Genomic DNA, 26,635 nt, shown 5'->3' on the forward strand with positions numbered 1-26,635 from the left:
AACGTACAACTAAACATACATACAAATATACAATAATTTGTTTTATGTGCTTCTTTTTTATTTTTTTCCTGGGTAAGGTAATCTTAGGTATTTTTATAAGGTAGGGGAGACCTATGAGGGTTGTGACATTTTTTCGAAAATATCTCAGCAAAAGAGCATACCTACCACCGTTATGAACTTTTGAATTACGTAATAATCCATAGTTTTCCAAAAATAATAAGTAGTCAAAATTAATAAATATCACCATCAATCTAAAATTGAAGATTGGCGCCAATTTCTTTTCTGATCCAATCGGTCGATTTGATCATCCCGTCTGGACTGTCCTTTATTAGGCATATTGTTTTCTTGAACGCACCCATGCAAAATTTTGTAGTAGCAACACTGCAACACTGTACGTCAAATATGACTTTATTACCCAACTAAATTAGAAGTACCTCAACTGATATATTCTATCTCTTTTGCACTTACATTAACTTATGGGAAACGTCAATACTTTTTCCCACTCCAACAGTTTCTTCACTTATTGTAAAGTTATAAATGAAACGTTGTTACACCGCTAGCGTACCTCGTACTTAAAATTGTATAACTATTGCAAAAATATGCTTGCATTTATGCAATGAGATTGTTTTACTAAACATAGAAGGCGCAAACACAGCCAAAATGTCTAAATTTAATCAAAACGCAAAATTAACCGCACAAAACCAGGTTCGTTTTCACCGGTGCAAGACCTCACTTCTCACTTTCTTTCACTTGTATTCCTTTGTTTTTGTGTGGAATTGTTTGTTGCGAATACACAAAATGTTTAATATACCATGTTTTATTATTCCCCGTTCCTTTTTCAGCTTATACAATGGATAAACGATGCTGGCATGTCAGATGGCAAGAAGAAAACGGATCTCTTAAGGAAGATTATAGAGGTTCTGGTACACCAGCTACCTGAAATGATTCCTGTGTACATGGAAAACATTCTGAGCTACATCAATGACAAAAATACTGAAGTAAAAAAGCAAGTTGTAACTTTCATAGAGGAAGTAAGGTGAGGGAGACTGCAGCACTCTTATCAGCTCAAGTCAATAGGGTATTTGACTGTAAAATAAATTATTTTACATCACGCATGAAATAATGCACCAGAAGATTAATAGAGAAACGTAGAAAGCAGTTATTTTTAGACACAATTTCTATTTTAAAACCCATATAAAACTATAAAGAGATTAGATTGTGACGTCACATGCTAGTCCATAGTAGCAAAATCGTTTTGACAGTTCAAAAAAGAAACTGATTTGACTAGTAGTCAAATACCCTACTTAAATCAAATACTCTTCATACGAATTACTCCCTCGAGTTGGGACTTGAGGGGTTAATTAATATGAAGAGTATTTGATTTAGTAGGGTATTTGACTCCCTGGTGGCATAGACAACATCCAGTTCAAACTTGCAGATTTGACATGCAGTTTTACATATGTTCTGTATGAAATTGCATGTGCTAGAGATATTGTGTCCGTGGGACTCGAGGGGTTAAAAGTATTTCATAGAATCTTAGTAAAGGTTTTCTTTCTGATACTGCTTGACCATGGTTATGGTCAATTGTTTAATAAGTCAATTAAAGTCAATTTTACTTCAGCAAAACTTGCTTATTGTGAAATTTCAGACTTAAGTTTCATATTTCTATCAATGAGTAGGACCCATAGTACAAACTTTGCTTAGTTTAGGGCTAGGTTGAACTGTGTAATATTGTCCCCAAATATTTAATAAATTTAATGATGCAAAAATGAGGTATCTGATTGTATTGTAGTTCAGGGTTTATGTATAATGCCTCGGGCTACATTCCAAGAACATATATGTAATTAAACTAACCAAACTGTCTTGAGTCTGGTCAATCTGAGGATGTCCAATGATGGAACAGCTCCGTAATGAGGTGCAGCTATATGTTAACTGTACATCGGTGGACCTTATGCCTTTGGTAATAAGGTCCACCGGTCCAAAGGTGGAAAGATATGGAGAAGGCCTATACCCGACAGGGGTCCTTAATATAGTAAAATTAACAACAATATATTAGAAAACTTTTACTATGAAAAACTATTTAAGTAAAAATAAAGGCTTAAATAAATAAATAAATAAATAAATAAGGTCTACCAATGTATAGTTAGGAGTGTTGCTGTTTCTACAAACAATATTCAAAATTAATTTGTAGCTGATCAACAGCAGTAACATGACACAACTACATTTTTATAGTTTCAATAATTATCAAGAATAAAACCATAACCTATTCCAGGTGTTTACAAACTTTTTGAACTGAGGATCGTTTTCTTCAATTTGAACCAGGCCTCTGCTTCATTTTTACAGGCCGGATTTTATGGAATTGTCATTTTTGCTTAAATCTGGCCCGCAGGCCATAGTTTGGAGAGCCCTGGCCTATTCCATATGAATCTTAAATTTTAACAACTCAGAAAAAACCTTGTGACTAGTACTAACTAAACAAAGTATTTTTTTTTCTAGTAAGATCCAACCTGAACACCTCCCCACCATAGTAGGGAAGCTGCGAATATCAATCATAGACACAGTAATTGCAGTACAGAAGAGAGCGATCCAGGCGGCCAGTATTGTGTACCGCAACTCTCTGATGTGGCTCTGTGAGAGTGACGCGCCATACACTGATAAGGAGCATGTGTGGGAACAGCTTTCTGCTCTCAAGGTGAGACATTTTCATAAGGCCAACCGTAGTAAGGGTAGCAGTTATACCGAAAATATATAGAAATATATTTCTATATATATTATACAATATAGAAATAGGCATTGTGATTATCTTTTCAATCCAAATTTTTATTTATTTATTAAGATGTATATGATATGGATGTTGGATAAACTGAAAATTATGGGTAAATTTGAATGGCGGAACACCCATAAAACTCGATTACCACTGACTTGCCTATTTTTCACACTTTTTAAGAACTTTTCCTAAAGCTTGTTAAGATAGGAACGCAATATTGACTATGAATATTAAATTTTGGATGCGCCGCCACTAATAGACTTTCACTTTCTGTAATAATGAGGGGATTAAGGTTAATAATGTCTATCACATATGTGATCTGATCTGTTAAGAGTTATGAGGATTTGAAATTTATATTTATACTTTGTTGTATTGTACAATAATTAATTAGGTATAAAATATTGTGTATTGTTGCTCCAGCTCCTAGTCCTAAACATGATAGACAGTGACAACGAGGGTATCCGTACACACTCCATCAAGTTTCTAGAGGAGGTGGTTCTGCTGCAAACGGCTGGAGAGCCTGCTGAAGGGGAGTTCAGTCTGGACAGCCTGCCCGACAGCCTGACCTTTATCAAGAGGAGGGCTTTGGAACAGGAGTCAGAGTGAGTACTTTTAACATATTATCACTAGATGATGCTGTACTTTAATATACGTGCCTAAAATTCCTATGTTATGCTTTTGTGCCTGTGATAACGGTCAGGCAATTCCACTTTTACGTTTCGAAGTATTTTGATGTATTGAACCTACAAAATGGTGCATTTTCATTACCTATTAATATAAGTATTATAAGTAATACATATGTTTATATTTCAGGCATATCTTCACACTGTTGTTAAAGTTCCATAACTCCCAACACATCTCTAGCGTCAACCTCATGGCTTGCATGACGACTCTGTGTCTCATATCCAAGTTCCGACCAAAATATATGCCACGAGTCGTACAAGCTCTCGGGGACCTGCACACGACGCTGCCTCCGACCCTGTCGCAGTCGCAAGTCAACTCTGTTAGGAAACATCTCAAGATGCTGCTAGTTAATCTAATAAAACATCCATCGTCAAATGATATGTTACCTCAGTTAACCCAGCTTTTAATAGACATCGGAATGACCCAGCAAGAGATTAACAAAGCGGTTCCTAAAGAGAGAAGGAACAAGCGATTGGGAGAAATTAAAACCGCGGACATCCCCACCAAGAGAATAAGAATTGATTCGCCTCAGAGCAACAGTCAAGGCAGCGACAGCAACAGCCGAAGCGAATTCAATTATGACGATGACAGCCAAACTAGTTTATCTAAACAACCAACCGTTACTGAAGATACGCTATTTGAAGGGCTCGATAATGCAGATAATGTAGTCAAACTTGTGACGGCTACGCTACTTAATAATCTACCAAGTGAAATGCCTAGCAGTTTTGTAACTTTGTACAAGCCCATCCCAAATGCAGGCAGTAAAGTTCAGAAGAGATCTCTCGCTAAAATGATACATAGCCTCATCAAGGACGAATCTGCACCTGCACCCGCACCCGTCCCCGTCCCCGTCCCGGCGCCCGTACCACCTGTCCCTGAAACCATTAAAATCCCGTTATTAAGAGATGATGAAGAAAAGATCACACTCAAGCAAGCAGTAGCCAAACTGCAACAGTCTACTAACGCTGACAGAGAAGCAGAGAAGATCATGGAAGAAACGAGGCAAGATTTCCTCAAAGAAGAAGAACGGAAGAATAAGGAAAAAGAAAAGGCGATACCTCCGCAGACGCCCACAGTTCCTAAGCTAAAACAGAAGGTTAAGCTACTTAAACTGCAAGAGATCACTCGGCCGATACCAAAGGAAATAAAGGAGAGGTTAATTCTACAAGCGGTCACCAGGATTCTCAACGCAGAGAAGGAAGCCGCGATAGGCGGAGCGTCGACTATACGCGGAAAGTTAATCACAATCTTCGCTTCAAGCTACACTCCAGAAATACGCGATCTAGTGCTCAATTACATCCTAGAAGACCCATCCAGCCGTATCGACTTAGCTCTGTCGTGGTTGTACGAGGAATATGCCTTCATGCAGGGTTTCAGTCGGCACCCTGTGACATTACAGCCGAAGATGCACGAGAAACACGATCAGAATTACAATCAGTTGCTGTGTGCGTTGATAACGCAGGTTTGTGAGCGCGTGGAGCCGGTCGTTGAAGGCGCCAAGGACATGTTATTAAGGAAGATATACTTGGAGGCCCCGCTGGTGACAGAGGAGTCGGTGGACTACCTGAAGCACCTGGTGGCGGAGAACACCGTGCCCGTGCTGGCGCTGGAGATCTTGGAGGAGCTGTGTTTGTACAGGGCGCCCTGGGCGCATAAGTACGCGGCTGCACTCGTCTGTAATGTCAGTAAGTATCGTAAGGTATTTGTTTTCATCAACTAATTAGATTTTTGAAGTAGTAGTTTTACATACACTACTTTATTTATTTAAATTTTGCAAAGTTTTGCATAAATACTTAGGTAATTTCAGATAAATATTTGGGTATCATTGAGCTGATCTTATCTTATGCCACTGCAAACAAAAACAGTTAATTTATTATTGTTTTGTACCGGCGACTTATTAATAGTGGCACTATCTTTCCCAGTGAGTCAAAACGAAGAAATCCGTGACCAAGCACTCAATGCTACCCTCAAAATCTACGCCAGCAGCACGGAAGCGGTTAAAAAAGTGGTCGAAAAACACGCGCGTCTGTATCTCGGATTCATCGCGATGCCGAACCCGCCTAGCGAGTTCGCGGGCGACCAGGCCCGTCATGGCGTCCGACCCACGTGGACAGACGACCTGTACAAGATGTGCCTTAACTTGGCAATGGCGCTGTTTATGGATAACGAGGGTGAGTGTTAATATTATGAAAGAACCAAACTCGTCTAGCGAGTTCGCGGGCGACCAGGCCCGTCACGGTGTCCGACCCACGTGGACAGACGACCTGTACAAGATGTGCCTTAACTTGGCAATGGCGCTGTTCATGGATAACGAGGGTGAGTGTTAATATTATGAAAGAACCAAACTCGTCTAGCGAGTTCGCGGGCGACCAGGCCCGTCACGGTGTCCGACCCACGTGGACAGACGACCTGTACAAGATGTGCCTTAACTTGGCAATGGCGCTGTTCATGGATAACGAGGGTGAGTGTTCATATTATGAAAGAACCAAACTCGTCTAGAGAGTTCGCGGGCGACCAGGCCCGTCACGGTGTCCGACCCACGTGGACAGACGACCTGTACAAGATGTGCCTTAACTTGGCAATGGCGCTGTTCATGGATAACGAGGGTAAGTGTTAATATTATGAAAGAACCAAACTCGTCTAGCGAGTTCGCGGGCGACCAGGCCCGTCACGGTGTCCGACCCACGTGGACAGACGACCTGTACAAGATGTGCCTTAACTTGGCAATGGCGCTGTTCATGGATAACGAGGGTGAGTGTTAATATTATGAAAGAACCAAACTCGTCTAGCGAGTTCGCGGGCGACCAGGCCCGTCACGGTGTCCGACCCACGTGGACAGATGACCTGTACAAGATGTGCCTTAACTTGGCAATGGCGCTGTTCATGGATAACGAGGGTTAGTGTTAATATTATGAAAGAACCAAACTCCTCTAGCGAGTTCGCGGGCGACCAGGCTCGTCACGGCGTCCGACCCACGTGGACAGACGACCTGTACAAGATGTGCCTTAACTTGGCAATGGCGCTGTTCATGGATAACGAGGGTGAGTGTTAATATTATGAAAGAACCAGATTCGCCTAGCGAGTTCGCGGCCGACTAGGGTGCGTAGACAAGATTCACGCTCCGTAGCGTAGTTATTTTCTCTCTATAAAAATAAATAAAATAAAATAAAAATAAAAATAGCCTTTATTTCTACTATGTATTACCTTACAATAACTTGACTTACAATCTAGTATTTAGTTACTTTATCCTTACAGTTTTAATTACTTATACATATTATTCAATTAAACTAAACTTAAACTAAACTTTAACAATTATTTATAATAGTAGTCGCCTCTGTGGCGTAGGTCTCCCCCATGCATCTCCACATATATCTATCACGGGCCTTTTGCATCCAGTTGTCGCCAACTGTTTCGTTAAATATATCCCTCCACCTTTTTCTTGGATGTCCTTTATTTCTACTGCCATCATACGGAAACCATTCTGTCAGCCGTTTGGTCCACCTATTATCCTCCATTCTACATATGTGGCCTGCCCATTGCCACTTAAGCCGCCGAGCTTTTTTCTTCGCATCCTCTACTTTGGTAACTCTCCTTATTTTTTCATTTCTTACTCTGTCTGATAGTTTTAGTCCGAGCATGCTCCTTTCCATTTTTCGTTGGCAAACATCAATCTTTTCTTCGTCTATCTTTTTCAAAGACCATGTTTGACAACCGTATGTTAAGCACGGTAGTATTGCCATATTGAATACCTTTTTCTTTATACCAATATTAATAGAGCCGTTTTTCATAATTTCCTTGTGTCCCCAATATTTTCTCCAAGATGTAGATATTCGTCTTTGTATTTCTTTTTCTGTGCTATCTTCGAACGACACTGTTTGACCGAGGTAAATATACTCTTTCACATATTCAATTTTTTCATTTTCTATAATAACATCTTCCGGTTTCCTATTTGTTAAAATCTTTGTCTTAGATTTATTCATTGCTAATCCAACTTTTTTGCTCTCCATTGCTAGCTCAGTGACCATATTTTCCAGAGCTGATGGGCTGTGTGCAAATACAACAATGTCGTCCGCGAAACGTAGGTGACTTAGTAGTTCGCCGTCGACTTTTATACCCTTCGCTTCCCAATCTAGACATCTAAAGATAGATTCTAACACAGCTGAAAAGATTTTTGGGGACAACGGGTCTCCCTGTCTCACTCCTTTTTGTATAGGGAATTCTTCTCCTTCCCGCTCTAATCTTACTTTGGCGTTACACTTTGTATATATATCTGATATTATGTTAATGTATTTTTGGTTCACTCCTTGTTGCGCTAATGATTCCCATATGGCTTCGAAATGAAGTGAATCGAAGGCTTTCGTGTAATCTATGAAGCACATGTACAAAGGTATCCTGAACTCTTTTGCCTTTTCTATTAATTGGGTGATAACTTGTATATTATCTACGGTCGAAAATTTTTTGCGGAACCCCGCTTGTTCGCGCGGTTGACATTCGTCCAACGTATTCGTTATCCTGTTAAGTATAATTTTCGAAAACACCTTATTACTCTCTATTACTCTTCTATATTAGTGCGACAGAGACAGTTGCGTTTCGTTGGCTACGGAGCGTTAACGATTGGCATTTTGTCTACGTACCCAGGTCCGATACGGAGCCCGATCCTTTTGGACCGACACGATATGCTTAAACTTTTATATGACACTGTTTATGGATACCTATTTATTGAGGGTGAGTGTTAACAGCACAAAAATTACTAATTTTTACGTTGACAGACAAAGAGCTATTTAATGCTTTAGGCGTGACCTTTTGTAATTTGATGGGGGTCGGTACATTTTTTTAGCCTACTGTGGTGTCCCACTGCTGGGTAAAGGCCTCGTTTTCTCCACTCGACCCTGTCATCGGCATTTTCCCGCCCTTAATCATAATCATAAATTTATTTATTTGCAAGAACACGGTTACAATAAAAGGATTTAAAATACAATAGTTCCACGTATTCAGGTGTGCAAATTTTACATGTAATGTGTTGCTAAGCATCACTTATTATTACCTACTTAAAATCTAGAACTCTATACCTATTTACAAATATGCTTATTATCCCTGAACCGGGAGCGGCGAGCGGATCAGCATCCAATCTAAAGACCACTCGATTGATTGATTAAGAAAGCGCAAATTGTCAGTGAACGCCAGACGTCTCATATATCCGCTCTATAGAATACTTGATCTATGGTTAACTGTGTGGTCGGTCCGCAGAGCTGATGATCGAGGTGGGGCGCGTGTACGGCGGCGCGGCGGCGGAGGGCAAGCGCGCCGTGCTGCGCGCCGCCGAGGCGCCCGCGCGCGCCGCCGCCGCCGCCGCGCGCCGCCGCGCCTTCCTCGCGCTGCTCGACGACTGCCCGCGCGGCGCCGACACGCTGCTCACGAGGCTGCTGCATATATTCACTGAGAAATGTAAGTTCACTACCTATACTAGCAGGCGTGGCTCACTTCGCGATTTTCGTCGCTTTGCTACAGGTAGCTAAAAGTACATCCGTTCCGCCTAGGGTTGCCAGATGGTCGGGATTTGGCGGGATTCTCCCGATTTTTAGCATGTGTTCCCGATTCCCGACAAAGTGTAAACTGTCCCGAAAAACAGCTTCACGTTATAAAACAATAATTTCAAGTTCCGAACTGTCGTCGAGCGAGCGAGCTGACGTAGTGCCAATAATGTAAAATATCGTTGTTTTAATACAATTACTTTAATTTGAATGTATTTTTTTTCCCGACTTAAGTCCCAAAATCCCGAAAAATTGATATTGTTTCCCGATAATAGCGCCTTTCGATCTAGCAATCCTAGTTCCGCCCCAATTTTGGGGAAAGCCATAAGCCGCGCGTGGCGCTGTCGCCACCTAGCGGCCATATCTGTGCTGATCGTAACAGACGCGTTTTGTTAGAGAGTGAGTATTCTGTACCTAGTACTACTATTTATTCTGTGCCTTTGCGAAGCCGGGGCGGGTCGCTAGTTCATACTATAATGATGTATATTTATTCGCAGGCCCGCCCACACAGGAGCTGGTGTCGCGCGTTCGCGCGCTGTACGCGACGCGCGTCTCCGACGTGCGTTTCCTCATACCCGTGCTCAACGGGCTCTCCAAGAAGGAGGTTAGTGTGGGCTACAGTTTGTCAAAGGACTGTCTCATTTCAAACATAGAGAGGATCATAGTATCTTTGTCTTACACTAGTACTAGCACCCAAAAGAAAAGGATGAGTATAGTTTTTTTGTTCTTATTTACTGACAAATTTGGTTTGACCATGTGCCAAATACGTGATGGAGATAATACAAACGATGCGTTGTCGACGTGAGAAAAATAAAGACAGCTGGCAATTGTTGCATTCCCCATTATAGCAATTTCATTATTTTACGATAACAAGAGAACTATAGGACTTAGGTACTGACCTTTTATTGCACTTAAATGAAAGGTAATTAAATTTGCTATAAGTAATATTATTTATTACAATTTATCTTATGGCAAATGGCATAACCGTGTACCCATATTTGGCGGAAAACAGGAGCAAAACTCAAAATAGTAAAAAATTGAAGCCTCATATCTCAAGAACTGATTGACATACGGCGCTGCGGGTAGGCTTAAATTATTCCACAAACACACATAGCTTTAATAAACCTGAAAAACGTCCGAAATTAGGGTATCGTCTTGGTTCATTCACACATCACATTCGTCACAATCGTCGGTGGCTTTCAATGTACAATGAGTGACGAAAGCAGAATAGGACTAATTTAAGAACTTGACGAAAAACGAATGGGACGACGCAAGACGATACCGAAATTTTTACAGTTTTTCGCAAATTACGCAGGGAGCACCACTTTTTTTTGCTTGCGTTACATCACGCTTTGCGTTTTTATTATACTTTTGACGCTTTGCGTATTTATTATAAGATTTGACCGATTTATTATCTCACTACACATATTTTAATGTGTGTTCATGTTTGTCCATAGATTATAGCTGCGTTGCCAAAGTTAATAAAGCTGAATCCGATGGTTGTGAAAGAGGTGTTTAACAAGTTGCTGGGACTGCAGAACCCTAACGAGGAAGTTTTACCAGGTAATTGAATCTAATCTTACTGGGTAACTCCAGGTATTAATGCCAGTCAAAAAGACCTATTTAAACTGACTCTGTAAGCTGTAAACCTCGCGAGCATAACTTAAAACTTATAAATGTATGGCTCCGCCATTTTGAAAAATTTCCAAAAACTTAATCGACATTAAATTCTATTTAATCACCGAACGTGTTCACAAAATATCACGAGATCCGGTAGAGAATTGCGACCTGTAGAGGAGAACATCCGGACATATGAAAGCATTTTTGCCCAAGCTGAAAGGGAGACCTTCGCCAACGCTCGGTCAGTTAACGATCTGTTTTGCGTTAAGTTGTGTACCAATACCTTACCTACATATTTTGTGACACTTTTCGATATTTTTGATCCTAGCTGACTGTAGGTAATACCTATAGTAATTATTTGAGATATTTTAGATATTAATTATTTATAAATTGTACACGGTTTGATATTGAATACTGTTGTTTTCAGCTTATTATATTTGTAAGTAAAAGTGGTTTACCAGCAAATTTGTTTAAATTTTCATACAACAAATAATTATTCTTCGATTTCATGTCGATCAGAAAGAGTTTAAAGTTATAATGGCAGACTACAGGTTCCTGATTCATCACCTGTCTACTCTGCATGTCGTGTTGTGTAATAATGTTTACCCTAAAAATAATACGTAAGAGTTTCTTTTCTCAAAATCTGATAGAGCTCATAGCGGAATTTACAAGCGGAATGAAGAGATCCTATTAAAAAGAATAAGTGTAATTCAAAGACTATAACCCCCTTATTCATAAACGTCTACTAAAGTTGACAAGCCGATAATAATCGTTTGTCCCTTTCCGACGTATCGGTATGATGGAAAGGGACAAACGATTATTATCGGCTTGTCAACTTTAGTAGACGTTTATGAATAAGGGGGTTACTAAATAATGTTACAGTCTCACCTGCGGAGTTGCTGATAGCGCTACACCTGATCGACCCCGGCGTGGTGGACCTCAAATACATCATCAAAGCCACCGCGCTGTGCTTCGCGGAGAAGCAAGTGTTCACACAGGAGGTAATGTCATCTCATCTGTCACATCTTTTTTTAACAGCATAAAGCAGGATTCTCCAAACTGTCAATCAAAAAGTTGGGAGACCTCTGCATTCAAAAAACTGGCACATACTTCAAAAAAGTGTGTATAGTTATTTTTAAAGGGTCGGCAACACCACTGCATGTAGCTAAGCTCTTTTTTAATATTTATTTTGTGTCCCAGATACTAGGTACAGTCAACTGTAAACATATGGGTGTAGACAACTTACTCAAAAATATGTCCCATTAGTTCTTAATTCACTGAAATAAGAGTTATGGGATGGTTTTGAGATGATTTGTACACCGATATTTTTACAGTTGACTGTACAGGTACTAGTGGCTCTGCCTCTGTGAGCTGTAGACCTCGCGACCCCCTTGGCTCCACCATTTCCCAAACCGAAAACTGAATCGACAAAAAAGAATCGAGGAATAAATACTAATAATTTGTTTCAGGTGTTAGCAATAGTGCTACAGCAGCTGATCGAGGAGCCAGAAATACCGGTGCTGCTCATGCGGACCGTACTGCAAGCGCTTACACTGCACCCTACGCTGCAGCCGCTCGTGCTCAACATACTGCAACTGCTGATTGAGAAGGAGGTAACAAAAGACACCCCCCATTGACATATATCTAAGGGCGGGCCTTACAATAAGAATGGGACTAGTACAGCAAGATTGGCTCGAATTCGTGAGTGACACCGCTGAACTAGCACCATTCTTAGTGCCTGTAAGGCCTGTCCTTATATATATGTCAATGACATACCTATTTACCTATTTTACCTTTCGGCCCTTCGTTTTGTTTATATACATTCATCGGACAGATTACTTGATTTAAGTTTAGTTTCGAGCCGCCCAACTTGCTGGACGCCATTGTCGAGTCAACTTTTCGTGGACTGGACGGTTACATCGTGACAGCAAACATTTAAAAAACAGTGACCAAACAGACAATAGAAATCATTTATTCAGACAACACATCAATACAATTAACACATCTATATACAACTACATATAAGGCAAAGATAAACAATGCAATGGAAATTGAGATGTGAAGCCGAAATGGTCTCCACTCAGCAATGCAGCTGGCACGACTAGCGTGGTCAACGCTGGTTATCTGTGGAGCCAGCGGAGTGTGCGGGACACGTTGTGGACGACTTGAATAAATAATATTGAATACTATTATAAATATATACATCAAATTTATATATATTATATATAAATATACATAACTGGTTTATGTATGTTTTCTAGCAATCTAATCGTAAAGTTTTGTTGTAGGTGTGGAACAACAAAGTAGCGTGGGAAGGCTGGGTGAAGTGCTGCGAGCGCACGCTGCCGGGCTCGGCCGCCGTGCTGCTGGCGCTGCCCGCGCAGCCCGCCGCGCTGGCCGCGCAGGTGCCGGCGCTGCGGGCCGTGCTGCAGGTACGTACGACAAGTGGTAACCTCGTTCCACAGGCACAGGCAACCTACCATTTTATTTAATTACACAAACGGGTCTACCGCGATATAATTTCATTCCTTTTAACTTAAATTCCGACGTTTTCGCTAATTCGGGGTAATTTCGGGGGCTAATTTTGGGTAGTTTAGAGGTGTTTTATTTATATCTCCGTTGACATTTGCTGGGACGTCAGTCTTTCCGTGACCACAGCTGGTGCAACTCAGCTGAAAAGTCGGAATTTAAGGTAAAAACAATGAAATTATATCGCGGTAGACCCGTTTGTGTAATTAAATATGTGTACAAAACGCGAGAGTTTAAAGTGTTAACTTACCATTTTATTAACCCTTTGACCGCCCGGACGTCTACAGGCAAATGATGATGTTAGCATCAACCTTTGCACATTATGACAAAGTTCACGACGACGCACCAGGCACAATAGGCATGACGTTCAAAGGGTTAATAATGGCATAATTAGATCGACTAATCTGCGAGTCAAAGGTGCGGTTACCCCTCTAATCTAAACCCGGTTATCACCAGTTTGGTGGAACAAAGTTAGAACTAACGACATTACTGCAATCACAACTAATCTATTTTCATGCTGAGACAACGCAATAAGGCATTAAAACTACACAAAAAGTCTTTGGAGTTTCTTAAATAATTACAATTTCTTTTCGCCATAACCACTCTTTATAATATCCAATTTCTAACATGGCGAAGAGACTGGAATGTAGTGTTTTAATACTACAAATTATTGAAATTATTGAAAATAATAATAACAGAACTTGTTTACTCACTTTTCAGCGTAGAAGTAAGTACTTAGTGAATAAGTAAAACCAAGCTGGCTATTTCTAAATTATTTGTAATATTCCGACATTTTGTACTGAATTTCTTTAAAAAAAAACAACGGGTTGCACTCCGGGAGTGCCGACAGAAGTGAAAACTCAATAACTAGTCCAAAATGTTTGCAGCACTATGTATAATTGACCCATCCTCCTTTCTATTGAAAAACTTTAGTTCCGAAATTGCTGGCCAGTGAACTTAAATTTGTAGCGTTAATTGTTTAAAATTCGAATAGAAATTGTAAAGTTACCTTGCAGACCTCGCATCTAAATATATTTGGTCATGATATTTTGAGTTTTATTCACCAGTACTAGAGTTCACTTTTATTAGCGATTTCATCAAGATGAGACTTTATTGAATTATTGAATTATATTGGAGTGATATAAAGTTAGAATGTAACTGTGAGATCCTCGTATTTCAGCCCGAAGATTAGAACATTGAGCTTTATTGCTTAATATAAAAGTCCAGTTTTAAATAATTGACCTGATTATGATACGTTATGACTAAAGTTCTTTGGTGAATAACATTGTCCGTCACACATGACATAAGTCACGCAAGCGCCCTGCGCCGCCTACATGAAACAGCCGGCTCAGGCATACATTTTCGCCGTGCGGTAGAAAGAGAGGAGAGACGCCTTCGCGTTACGCGTTACGCTGTCCCGAGTTTATCATTTTTCCCCACCTCAAAAAGTGCTCAGCGCCGCTAAACAAGATTTCACTTCAAAAAAAAAAAGTTCAAAAACAAAACACTTAGGAAATGGAATTAAGGTGGAGTATAGTAATACAGATCTCAAGACATCGACAATTTATTTTTAACTAATGTCATGTTTTTCCCTGCAGGAACAACAGTACCCGCCAGTGCCTCCACCAGGAAATCCTCTCGTAAACCCTCTAGGAAACCCACTGGGAAACCCGCTGGGAAATCCCCTGGAACCACTCCCCCCCGGGATGGAATGACCCCGCCCCTCGACTAGCCACACACTACCAGTGCAACGTGTATAGATGCTCTAAAGTCAAAATCCATACATATGGGATTTCATTTAAAATTCAACAGCTAAACTATACTAATATGGCCCTTATTTTAAGCCAGCAATGGTGATTTTCCTAAAAAAATCGGGGCCAAATCGCTATGCTAATTCCAAAATGAAATGTACTAGGACTGTGACGAGCACTGGGGCGTCTACCTTAATTATTAGTTTAACCGCTACCAGAAATCTGGCCGAACATATTTATCTTGCGTATTAAGGAAATATTAAAACCTTTGTACCTAATAAGGAAAGGAGCGGGCGCCGTGATACTAAGAGTAAACGTTTGTATCTTACATAGGTAAATATAGTCACAATTTAAACAGACAATTTTTTTTTTGAATTGGTCTTTTATATCTAAATATAGCATTCATAAAGTAGGTTTGACCTGCGTAATTTGTGGGTGACTCCCTGGCCCGTTTATAATATGATATGCTGCCGTTAATCATTCCTGTCAGACTTAGTGATTGTTAAAATCCGTTATAATTCGTATGTTTTCATCAATCATAATGTCATTGTGTTTGTCAGAATAAGACACCTATTTTACTAAACAATCATTTTTATTGTGATAAATAAGAGGGAAAGTGAATATGAGGCAACAGACATTTAGGTTTAAGGTTTGATTTACCACTTCAGCGTTACACTCTAGTTTTCTTTGTACTTACCATCAACTCTTACGGGAAAAAAACTATGGATACCATAATACCTTCTCATAAGATGTAGCAGATCTTTATAATAAACACCAGTAACATAATCGCGTTTGTGTATGACATAAAACATTCATTCCTCTCGGAAGCACTCGCTATTTAGAATGCTTTATATTTGACATAACCGCGATTCTGCTAGCTAAAGTATACCATGCAAGTTTTCATGCAAAGTGCCATGTCAATATAACACACAGGTAACATGGCGTTCGTATGGTGTTGTCACTGCTAAATCAGTGCAAACAGCCTGGTCGCAGTCTAAAGGAAACTAGAACATAAGGACGTTGTATTTTAACACATTCAATGCCACTAAGTGGTACGGGTTACGCTCGTAGCGCGTAGCAACGTCTTTGCCGTATGGAGCGCGTAGTCGCTACGAACAGTGTACCCGACAGTCGGGTTCTTGGCGCTGAATGTGTTAACGTAACGTAAGGCAGCAATGCAAAAAATTTCTATTTTTAATTTGAACGTTGTTGTATAATAAATTGGGATGAATATCGATTATATGGAATTTGGAATTATTTGGTTTATGAAAGGTTCCAATTAGATTGAAACGGAGTGTACATGTAATGCACATTAGGCCTTACGAGATAAATAGTTCTGAGATGTTTAATGGTTTCCAATTTTAAACTTGACGAAACCTGTTTTCTCATGACCCTTAATATTGTTCAATGTTTCACTAAAGGATTATGTTTTTCTACAAACTTAATTGAAATAAATAATTGTTTGTAAATATTTATAAATAAAAAGTATTTTGCAATTCGTATTTTATTTTTTACTCGTGTGTTTATGTATCAATCACAATAATAAGGCATTTAATTAGTTGTTATTCATTTAATCTTAATGCATTCATACATTCTAATGTTTTTCTATATAATAAAAGGAAATATTTTGAGCATATTATTATCACAATACTAATACTTGTTTTAACTTCGCTGGTTCTTTTCTTACAATTATAATAGAGGACCATATCACATGTAGAAGGTATCCGTAGTTTACGTTTAGGCAGGTACTATATGTATAAGTGAGTCGCTTAACTTCAAACTCGGGTAAATCCATCTGTCAGATTATGCGATTTTAGTATTAAGAAAAGGTAATAGGGTATATATTTGCTGGGATTGTCGAATGGATTTACCCATAGAAGGTAGGATCCTATAGAAGTGCTATACGCGTGCCTCCGTGAGGGACAAAACATACGCAATGCGACGCTATGATTGGTCGAATTTATTTGTTGCCCACCATAAGCCATACTAAATTTACGGTGGGGAATAAAAACAATGTGAGACTGTGACAAGGACAAAGTGGACAAACAATAATAGCTCTTTCGCTGCTACTCCTACTGAAAGATACATAAAACTATCCTGTTCGGTGATTTCCTCCCACCCCTCATGCCTGATCCAGTTATATACTAGATTCATGGATTTACCCGAGTTTAAAGTTAAGCGACACAAGTATGCTATTGTAATTCTCCTTGTGATGTTTGAGTCTTGTCTATGGTATCCAGTAAGAGGTAAGATTCAATTATTTCAGCTTGTACACTTCAGGTTTAGGAGAAATGGCTTTGATTATATTCTCGACGTTAAACGGCGTATCTGGAAAAAACAAATTACTATTAATCTTGGCGCAAATCATCATATTGTTCCGTTTTAGGGTTCCGTACCCAATAGGACCCTTTTACTAAGACTCCTATGTCCGTCTGTCTGTCACCAGGCTGTATCTCATGAACCGTGATAGCTAGACAGTTGACATTTTCACAGATGTATTTCTGTTGCCGCTATAACAACAAATACTAAAAAGTACGGAACCCTCGGTGGGCGTGTCCGACTCGCACTTGTTCGGTTTTTTATGTAAACAAATATTTTCTCCGATGACAATCACAAATCTCCGATGGCAAAAGCCCGTCGTTGTATTTTTTTAGTTACATTCCATTGCCATGTAGGTATTGATCATAGGCGCTGTTATTTAAATATGGTATGTAATAGCTGTACACAAGGTTGAAATTCCTTTCACTCCGATAATGTGACTCGTGCCAGGGGTGCGAAACTCCTCCCTTCGGACAAACTCGGCTCCACTCAGCTCAGCATTGCTCCGAGCAATTATTAGGGTTGACACAACTTGACGTCCCTTTGCGTGCACGACTTAAGATCATGAACTGAATTTTGACAACCCTAAATAGCCGAAAGGTATAGTGCCATATATTAGAAAGGGACAGCATGATTCGATTCTGAACCGCTGTCAAACTTCGGTTTTGTAGGAAGTTTCCTTTATGTACGGTAGTACTATTATTTATTCTGTGCTCGATTATAAATAGTGTCCAGAAACTTACCAACATCGATCCACTTGGTGTCAACGTAGCCATACTCCTTCCTCGCCTCGGCAATGGCGCTGCGTAGGGCGTGGGTGACGACTACGGCTAGCGTCAACGCTGGCTCTCCCGTTGCTGTAACAACGGTTCAAAGTTTTAACAGTCATTATCAAAAAGGCCGAAAGGCTTTCGGCTTTCATTACTCGATATAAAAGACATCCACTGAGCATAAGCTTCCCCCAAGGTCGCTCATCGACCGGTCGTGCGGTGCCCTAATTGGTCAACCTTGTTTGGGCCTTCTTTAGCTGCGTCCTCCGGTTCGCGGTTGATACTCATAAACCTTTCTGCTCCAGCGGTCATTTTTGCAGGTAAGTAGCACGTGCGGTTTTACTTAACAATAGACAAAGGATTAGCAGTTCGGGGCGAGTTACAAATCGACAGACTATAACAGCCGTTAAGTTCACCTTTAGAGCGCAGTACGCCGGCGTTGTTGGCGGCGTTCCTCTTGAAGCTGACGCGGCAGTCGGCGGGCACGTCGCGCGCGCCGGGAGGCTTGTACGTCCACGTGCGCGCCGTGAGCAGCCGGCCGGATGTTGCGTATATTAGATGCTCGCTCGTCCATAGCCCGAGGCCCATTATGAAGGCTCCTTCAATCTGTCGTGAAATCAAATTACATCTTAAGCCCCATTCATACACGGTGCGAGAACTTGCATGCATTATTCGATACATTGCTAACTACAGAAGAAGTACAATGAATTCAGTCGATTGACCAAATACCGCAAAGTAACGAATATCGCGTGCAAGTTCTTGATCCATCTAAATGAGGCATTTAAATCACAGCGAACAAACATAATCTTTGTGGACAAAGATGGACAGAACTGTTTGGTTAATTGCTAATTCCTATATCCTCAAGCAAATCTGTACATGCGACGACGTGATTTCCCGTCACACGTGATTATTCCGTCAGCCGTGATTTCCCGCCATAACAGCCCATATTAACCCATGTATCCTTTGGGTCATTCCATAATAAACGCTACCAAGGGTTCAAAAATGAAAATTAGTTTAAGAAGTCAACACTAACCTATTTCCATAGAAAACATACCAAACCTTCATGTCAGAAAAAAAAACCGAAAAAAATATCAATTTTTACATGTTTTTCATGTACTTGATCGCAACGTTTAAATGATAGGCGTAAAACTAATTTTTTACAGCGATATTGGCAAGACTAATTAAAAAGAAAGTAACTGTAAACTGTTACCAATTTCCCGCAGTTATTTCAGGTAAAATATCGTAATTATATAATTTGTCTTTAAAAATATTAAAAAGCATGGATTAATCGGTTTTTAGAAGAGTATTCTAGACTGTGGTGTCAAAGTAACACCTGAAACGAAAAAGAGATAAAAGTATGTGTAACTTTTCAGCTAATTAACTATAACCAAACATATTTTGCCAAAGAAAGGCTATGTTGTGAACCTATGCAAATGAGTAATAATTATTGTTTTAGCGTCTGCTTTAGTCGTATGTTTTAAAGTTTGAAGTTGTGTAACACCCGAAACGTGTTGATCGTCCGCCTGTCCGTCCCCGGCTTTTCTCCGTGATGGTTAGTGCTAGAAAGCTGCAATTTGGCATGGATACATAAATCAATCATGGCGACAAAGTAATAACACAAAAACTACAAAAAAAAACATTTTTTTAGGTAAGCTCCTGTACAAAATATATTTAACTTTAATCCTGTGATGTGGGGTGTCGTTGGATAGATCTTTCAAAATGAATAGGTATCACCATCAACCATTTTTTGATTAAGTGAATATTTTCGGAAATATTTGCATCGAAAGAAAAATAATTATCATATCTTCGAGAAACAGTTTTTATTGTTAAGATTAATGTATTTTATAATAATTCAGCATTTATTACTTATGTTTTTAATCGAATTTATTAAAAAGACAATAATTTCAATAAAATGAGCCATAATTTCGTATAAATCTGTCTTAATTTCGTACTCGTAACACCCGAAACGAACCATGAGTAACACCCGAAACAGGTAATTTATTTTATTAAAATTAATTGAAAAGTGATACTAAGTGTTACTTCAGTGTTTCAGTAGACTATACTAACTATTGTTACTTGACATAAATAAAACTGGAGGTTACTTGACAAAATTCGCTAAATTATGCATTTTGGTACTGATGGTCAGAAGGTATAGGCCAATTCCCGTAACGCCCGAAACAGCTACTTTTTATGATTCTCTCGTTATTGCTCTTATACTTTAATTGTGTGTGTACAGGAAAAGAAAATATTATCAAAGTAGTAGATGAATCAATAGTTATAACCTCCTAGTTCCTGTTACAATATCGAATAGAACCTTATTTTATGAGTTCAAGTGTAACACCCGAAACGGTGGAATGACCCCTTTATAAAGTCGGCATCACTTTCCTGTCTCTTATCTAACCCACATCGATCATACTAACTCCCGTATCCTCCAGCAAGTCAATTTGCGCGACGACGTGATTTCCCGTCAGACGTAATTTTCCGTCCCTTACCTGTCCCGCGTCAATCTCCGGGCTCATGCTAACTCCCGTATCCTCCAGCAAGTCACTCCACCAGACGACGTGATTTCCCGTCAGACGTGATTTTCCGTCCCTTACCTGTCCCACGTCAATCTCCGGGCTCATGCTAACTCCCGTATCCTCCAGCAAGTCAGACCGTGCGATGACGTGATTTCCCGTCAGCACGTCGAGTTCTATCTCTACAGCGCACGCGCCGTACACGCTGTAGCCGACGAGCGCGTCGTTGTCCGACGTCATGGCGCTCGCTTGGAGGCTTATACCTGAGGAATAAACATATTCAAATCATTAGAATCTACTTATGTTTGCAACAGTTTTTGTTATATCTTTGTATAATTTTGTATTAGGGTAATTGTGACGTCCCACGGTCAAAGGTACCTTATGGCGGGTATGGAGTTATGCATACCCCAGTAATCTACAATAAATAAGCTATCGATAACACAAAAGATCAACCTTCTAGGTTGCGTAGTTGCAGAGATATGATTTTTTGAAAATAATGTTGTGAAATGAGCAACTTTACGATAGAGAAGTTTTAAGTTTAGCCGCCTAAAAAACTATGTTCCCGAAGTAAGTTACATAGTTGACTACAAATAATAATGCCTTATATATCTGAGATTAAAAAAATATTGCGACTTGTTCTGTAATGCAAATAGAAACTTTTGATATCGACTGATTTATGTGTAGACTAACCAATCTCTTGAAAATAAAGTTTTATTTCATTTTCACGATTTATTGCAATGAGCTCTCAAGATTTAAATTTTATCTATTAGAAAACGATACTGACAGACAGTTTAAGCAAAAAACAATACCGATTTAGAGGTGAAAATGTATTTTCTGACTTTTTCATATAAAATCACAAAATTGAATATTTTTACTTTTAATGTGACACACAATCAATTTTTCTGAGCACATATGAAAGAAATTCTGTCATTCAAATGAAATAAATCCTAAAACCCCAACTAAATACTATATTTAACCCCTTATGCCACTTTAAACTTACATAACAATAACAGTATTTGCTCCATACATTTACGAAAAGGTACCTTATGGAAATAAATCTAATAATACATCACTACAAAATATCAATCATATTATAGTTTATCTTTTATGAATAGAAAATATTAATTTACATTAAACTGCCCCCAATTTAATTAATTCTTCGTCATAATAATCTTAAAAAAGACCAATAATTTGTATGTAATGAAAAGGTACCTTGTGGTCAAGTTACATGATGAGGCATGATGATGATGGAACAGTTAGGATAAACTAATAATATTTTGGGGTTAAGATGGTATAAATCGTCTATTTCTTATCAATAATATATTTCGGTTGCTATTGAAGATAAGCGGCATTGAGGTTCAATGACCTCAGATATTCCATAAGGTAATGCGTCGGGTATTGGCATTTTTCAGCAAACCAATGGCTGATTTACTGCATGCGACCAAACCAAATGAAGATTATTCTAGTTAAGAAAGACTTGACGAGAGTAACTTTGGTATAATAGCAGTCTACTTGGATTTGTGATGTCGGTCTATGTACGGTTATAATATTTGCGAGGCGCCCCAACCAGAACTGAAATTATCAAATTAGTTTTGCAGAATGCTAATACAGTTCTCTACCAAACTTCTTTTCCCGTATTGACTAGTTTTTTTGGGAATTTTCAATCTTTTTTCCATAAGGTACCTTTTCTACTAAACTCTGAGACGACATTACTAGGCTTATAACTAACTTATAACAAAAATAAAAACAGGTAAACAAACGTTACGCATTAAGGTTTCAGATCACACAATAAAAAAAAAATGAGCATTTTTTCACCTCTTTACAAAACATTTAATATCTCCGAAACTAGAAACCCTCATAAGGTACCTTTTTCCGTGGAACGTCACAATTAGCCAGTAACTGGCCGATTTTAGTAATTGGCCACCAAATGAATTTTATTCACCTATAAACACAATTCATTTTAGTATAGGCAAGCCTTCAATAACTAGCCGCCTTATACTAAAATGAATTCTGTTTATAGGTGAATAGAATTCATTTTTAGTTAAGGCGGCCAGTTACTGGCGGATTACCCTATATCGACGCTTATCATGAATAGTGACACAAAACAAAATGAAATGCCATTGGACTTTAAATCTTACCAGTAAAAGATAGAATATTAAATGCAATAGCATTTCATTTTTAGTTGTACCACTGTTCATGATAAGCAACGATATAATGACAGTAATTTTATATACGCTCCTAAAACAACTCGATAATTAATTATCGACATATACGTATTGGCGGGCGATCCATATCCAATGTACAGACCACCTTATTTGTCGCAGAGGGCAGTGGTGAGAAGAGACATGCTTTGCCAAATTGCCACTGACCTAGATTTCACTGGTAGGTATGCTTAGATACATTTATGGGAACGAGCAGTAACTACATCCGAACGAACGTGACGCATGACTAAAGGGCTGGAGAAAGATTGCTGGTCCCTACTGTCCCTAATAGTCCGTTACACTTTGTCGCAAAGGGCAGAGTGGTGAAAAGATACATGCTTTACCTGCCCTGGCCTGCCTGCCTGCCTAACCTTGCCTGCCTAATCTTGCTTGCCTGGCGGCCTGGATTTCGCTGCCTTATAGATAAATTTATGGGAACGAGCAGTAATTGCATCCGAGCGAACGTGACGCCTAACGAAAGGTTACTGATAGTCAATACTACTTCACCTTTCTTGTAGGCTCGCTTGACTATACCTCCTCCCACGTAAGTTCGGCCAGTTCTGCCGGCGCGGGTCAGATCATTGCAAGCTTTTACTGTCTCTCTCACTCTCACTGTCCCCTTACCTTTCTTGTAAGCTCGCTTGACTACTTTCTCCCACGTGGGCTCAGCTAGCTCTACTATTTCTCACTCTCGCTTAGACGTGCGCGCCGCCGCGGCGCGCCGCCGCCATAAGGAGTCAGCGCGCCGCCGCCGCCGCCGGTAGTTTAAAATTCGCGCCGAATATTTTTTTATAAGACAGTATTATGCAGCGTTAAAATATGTAATAGGTTATAGTCCGATAAAAAATAGTTGAAAATTATTGCGAGCGCCACTTCCTAGGGGCTGTTCATAAATTACGTCATCGATGTTTGACGATTTTTGACCCCCCCCCCCTATAATCATCCAAAAATCATGCTTCAAATGACCCCATTTCCTCCTACTTTATGCTACCGTCATCCGATGTCCAGACCCCCCCCCCCCTAATTTGAAATGACGTAATTTATATAGCCCCCTACGTAACTCACACATTTTTGACGTAAAATACTTCTTACTTAAACATGGCAATAATTTTGTACGGATTTTTTTTGGTTATATAATTTAATTTCTACTACTATTTTATGTCGCACCAACACCATACTAACTATTTCTTATGTGGCAGTAGTTTATGTAAATCATACATAAAATGTGTTGTATGTATGGGTAAAACACATTTACAAAGTATAATGTCCAGTGTTTTGACCGTTGTCAATTACACGGCACTTTTGCTAAGTCCAGTATGTTGGACATTGCCAAGTATGCGAAGAGTAAAATTATCAAATATTCTAGTAATTTTTATGGTAAATAAATTAAACAGATGGATGTTAGGTGTTACAAAACGTTTTAAAAAGTCATTACTTGTCGTATTACAACGTAATGAACCAAATAGATAAAAATATTTTTACGGATTTTTTTTCCTGTGCGTTCATCAAGACATCAAGAGACAGACCCGATTTAATTTGACAATTTTCTTACGAAAATATTTATATAATTGCATGCATTATTGTAAAAACCATTGCTCAGATGTTGCTGCAACCTACGATACCCCGCTAAGGTTAATAAATGACGTCAATGACTGGTAAAATTTTACCACCTACGAGCTATATAGTTTTTGGAAAAAAAATGAGTTTTACTTAAATTCATATTAACATAAGTTGACTTGACATTATCAGTAAGTGTATTTGTAATTAAAGAATGCAATTATTCTATATTTATTTAAAAAAACATGAATTTGACAAAAAAAAACCTTATACACATAAAGTATAGGTATGTATACTCGGCAACGTCCAAAATACTGGACGTCTTACATTATGCGGCGTATCTTTTTATTTACACTGAACCTGGCAACATCCAACATATTTGACATAGGTACCTATGTTTTTTCGAATATTATAAATAGATGATTTTTATGATTTTTCTACAATAAACAACCACATAATAAGATTTTATTATTATTTAAGCTTCGTTTGTTCTACAGTCAGGTTGTTATTTTATTTTTTTCTTTTTCTTTAACTGTTTTGGGGCTGACTGCAGATCCCATCTGCTGGGTGAAAGCACATAATAAGATAATAACACTAAAAAATGATACTAACACAGTTTTTTGAGATTTTTTTCCCTTGTCGATTTAAGGGTTAAGCGTGGCTTTCATTATATACGTTTTAATATTGAAAAGTTGAAAAATCCCACGCCGCCGGCGTTACGCCGCCGCCGTGGATTTTTTCGTGGCGCGCCGCCGCCCGATTTTTTTCGACCGGCGCGCACGTCTACTCTCGCTATAGTAGACGCAAACCAAACTGACGACCGGGGTCATATCTCTATCTCTCTCACCCTACCTTCGACCACGCGAGCATGAATGAGAAGTTTTACGACCCCGGTCGGGTAGTCAGTTTAGTCTGCGTCTACTATAGTAATGCCTCACCTTTCTTGTAGGCTCGCTTGACAACCTCCTCCCACGTTGGTTCGGCTAGCTCTGCCCTTGCGGGCTCCATCCGAGCCGTCAGATCATTGCAAGCCTTTATTGTCGCGAACGCGACGCACTCGCTCGTTATGCTGCCGTTGCTGGCCATGGCGTTTGGGGAGGAGAAAGTGTCGCTTCCACGGACTGATATCTACAAAAAATAAATGATTATGGGTGAATTAAAAAAAAAGAAACATACTTATAATTATATGTTAATTCGTGTACGGTGGAGACTTTTTCTTAAGTATAATGGTATCTATTTCATTTTATAATTTTCATACAGGGTGGCTAAAAAATAACTGCATTTTCGTTGCCACGGAGGAAATTATCAAATCAACAATCAAAATCATTTTTTTTATTTCAATTTAGTTCAATTTTCAATTTTAAGTAATTAAACAGTGCTTTTTCACAGTTACAACTGAATATCACTTGTTATACATATTTATATACATGATTACTGACACTGCACAATACAAAAAAAATTGAACTCAAAAATTACCTGTGACCCCTACACTAGGCTAGGCCTGTATCGTAGGCTGACACAATAACGATTACCAAAAATTTATCAGTTATCTGAGCTCAATTATACTGAGCAACTTTTATTTTGGAACCAACCCCGAAATCGCGAAATATAAATTTGGCCGTTTCATACATTTTGGCTGGTCCATTTTCTATGGCAGGGTAAATTTATTATTCGCGATTTCGGGATTGGTCGCATAGTAAAAGTTGCTCAGTATAATCCCAAACCCTGGCAACGGGAATGCAGTTATTTTTTAGCCACCGTGTATAGGTGTTCCGCGGATTCATGAACATTTAAGCGTAACACCAACCTTGTCAAGCGGCACCTTCAAAGTGTACGCACACACTTGCGCCACTTTAGTGTTGATCCCCTGTCCCATCTCAATCCCACCGTGCGATATCACCACCGTCCCATCCGCATGGTACACCGAAATAGTCACAGGGAAGTTCCACGAATACCCAATAGGATAGGACATGATAGATATATCTAACGCTCGCTTTTTCCAAGCGTTTTCAGAATTGTATTTCTCTATTTCTGCTTTCCTTTCATCGTATTTAATGTCAGTTTGGAATGATAGGAGTAAGTCTTTGACGGATTCGTGTTTGGGCAATAAGTGCTGTAATTTTATGGCGCTAGGGTCCTTTTTCGTGGCGTGCGCGATTCTGTGCATTATGTGCTCGAGTATTGCTATGCCTTCGGTTGTCCCTGAAAGATATAACGCGTTATTAAAGCTGGGTTAAAGAAGCTGAATGTGATGATGATGATGCTCTCCTGACCGATTTCGGCCACAGCGACTGTGTGCTCTGGAGTAGGCAATTTTTAACTCGTGTTATTAGTGTAGCTGATCTAAAGCGGAATGAAAGCTGAATGTATGGCGTGTATGAAAAAGTCCT

The 26,635-nt window shown here is 39.3% G+C and overlaps 2 protein-coding genes across 2 annotated transcripts in view; one reads left to right on the forward strand and one right to left on the reverse strand.

The window, feature by feature from the left end:
* Positions 1–516: 516 nt before the first annotated feature.
* LOC134797170 (symplekin) lies at positions 517–15,269 on the forward strand. The gene is made up of 13 exons (XM_063769425.1): positions 517–705; positions 843–1,036; positions 2,497–2,692; positions 3,188–3,369; positions 3,581–5,136; positions 5,374–5,622; positions 8,699–8,896; positions 9,480–9,586; positions 10,440–10,545; positions 11,485–11,603; positions 12,072–12,215; positions 12,891–13,034; positions 14,730–15,269. The coding sequence occupies exons 1-13, from the start codon at positions 661–663 to the stop codon at positions 14,844–14,846; spliced, it is 3,357 nt and encodes a 1,118-aa protein (XP_063625495.1). The 5' UTR covers positions 517–660; the 3' UTR covers positions 14,847–15,269.
* Positions 15,270–17,058: 1,789 nt separating this feature from the next.
* The window catches only part of LOC134796791 (uncharacterized), a 30,356-nt gene continuing 20,779 nt past the window's right edge, over positions 17,059–26,635 (reverse strand). Inside the window, exons 17-22 of the mRNA XM_063769012.1 lie at positions 26,053–26,447; positions 25,184–25,373; positions 20,569–20,750; positions 18,388–18,577; positions 17,945–18,058; positions 17,059–17,210 (exon numbers count right to left, since the gene is read on the reverse strand). Of these exons, the coding sequence (XP_063625082.1) occupies positions 17,140–17,210; positions 17,945–18,058; positions 18,388–18,577; positions 20,569–20,750; positions 25,184–25,373; positions 26,053–26,447 (1,142 nt within the window). The 3' untranslated portion in view covers positions 17,059–17,139. The remainder of the gene's footprint in view (positions 17,211–17,944; positions 18,059–18,387; positions 18,578–20,568; positions 20,751–25,183; positions 25,374–26,052; positions 26,448–26,635) is intronic.

The sequence above is a fragment of the Cydia splendana genome, chromosome 14 (genome assembly GCF_910591565.1).
Source record: "Cydia splendana chromosome 14, ilCydSple1.2, whole genome shotgun sequence".
In the NCBI taxonomy this organism is placed as follows: Eukaryota; Metazoa; Arthropoda; class Insecta; order Lepidoptera; family Tortricidae; genus Cydia; species Cydia splendana.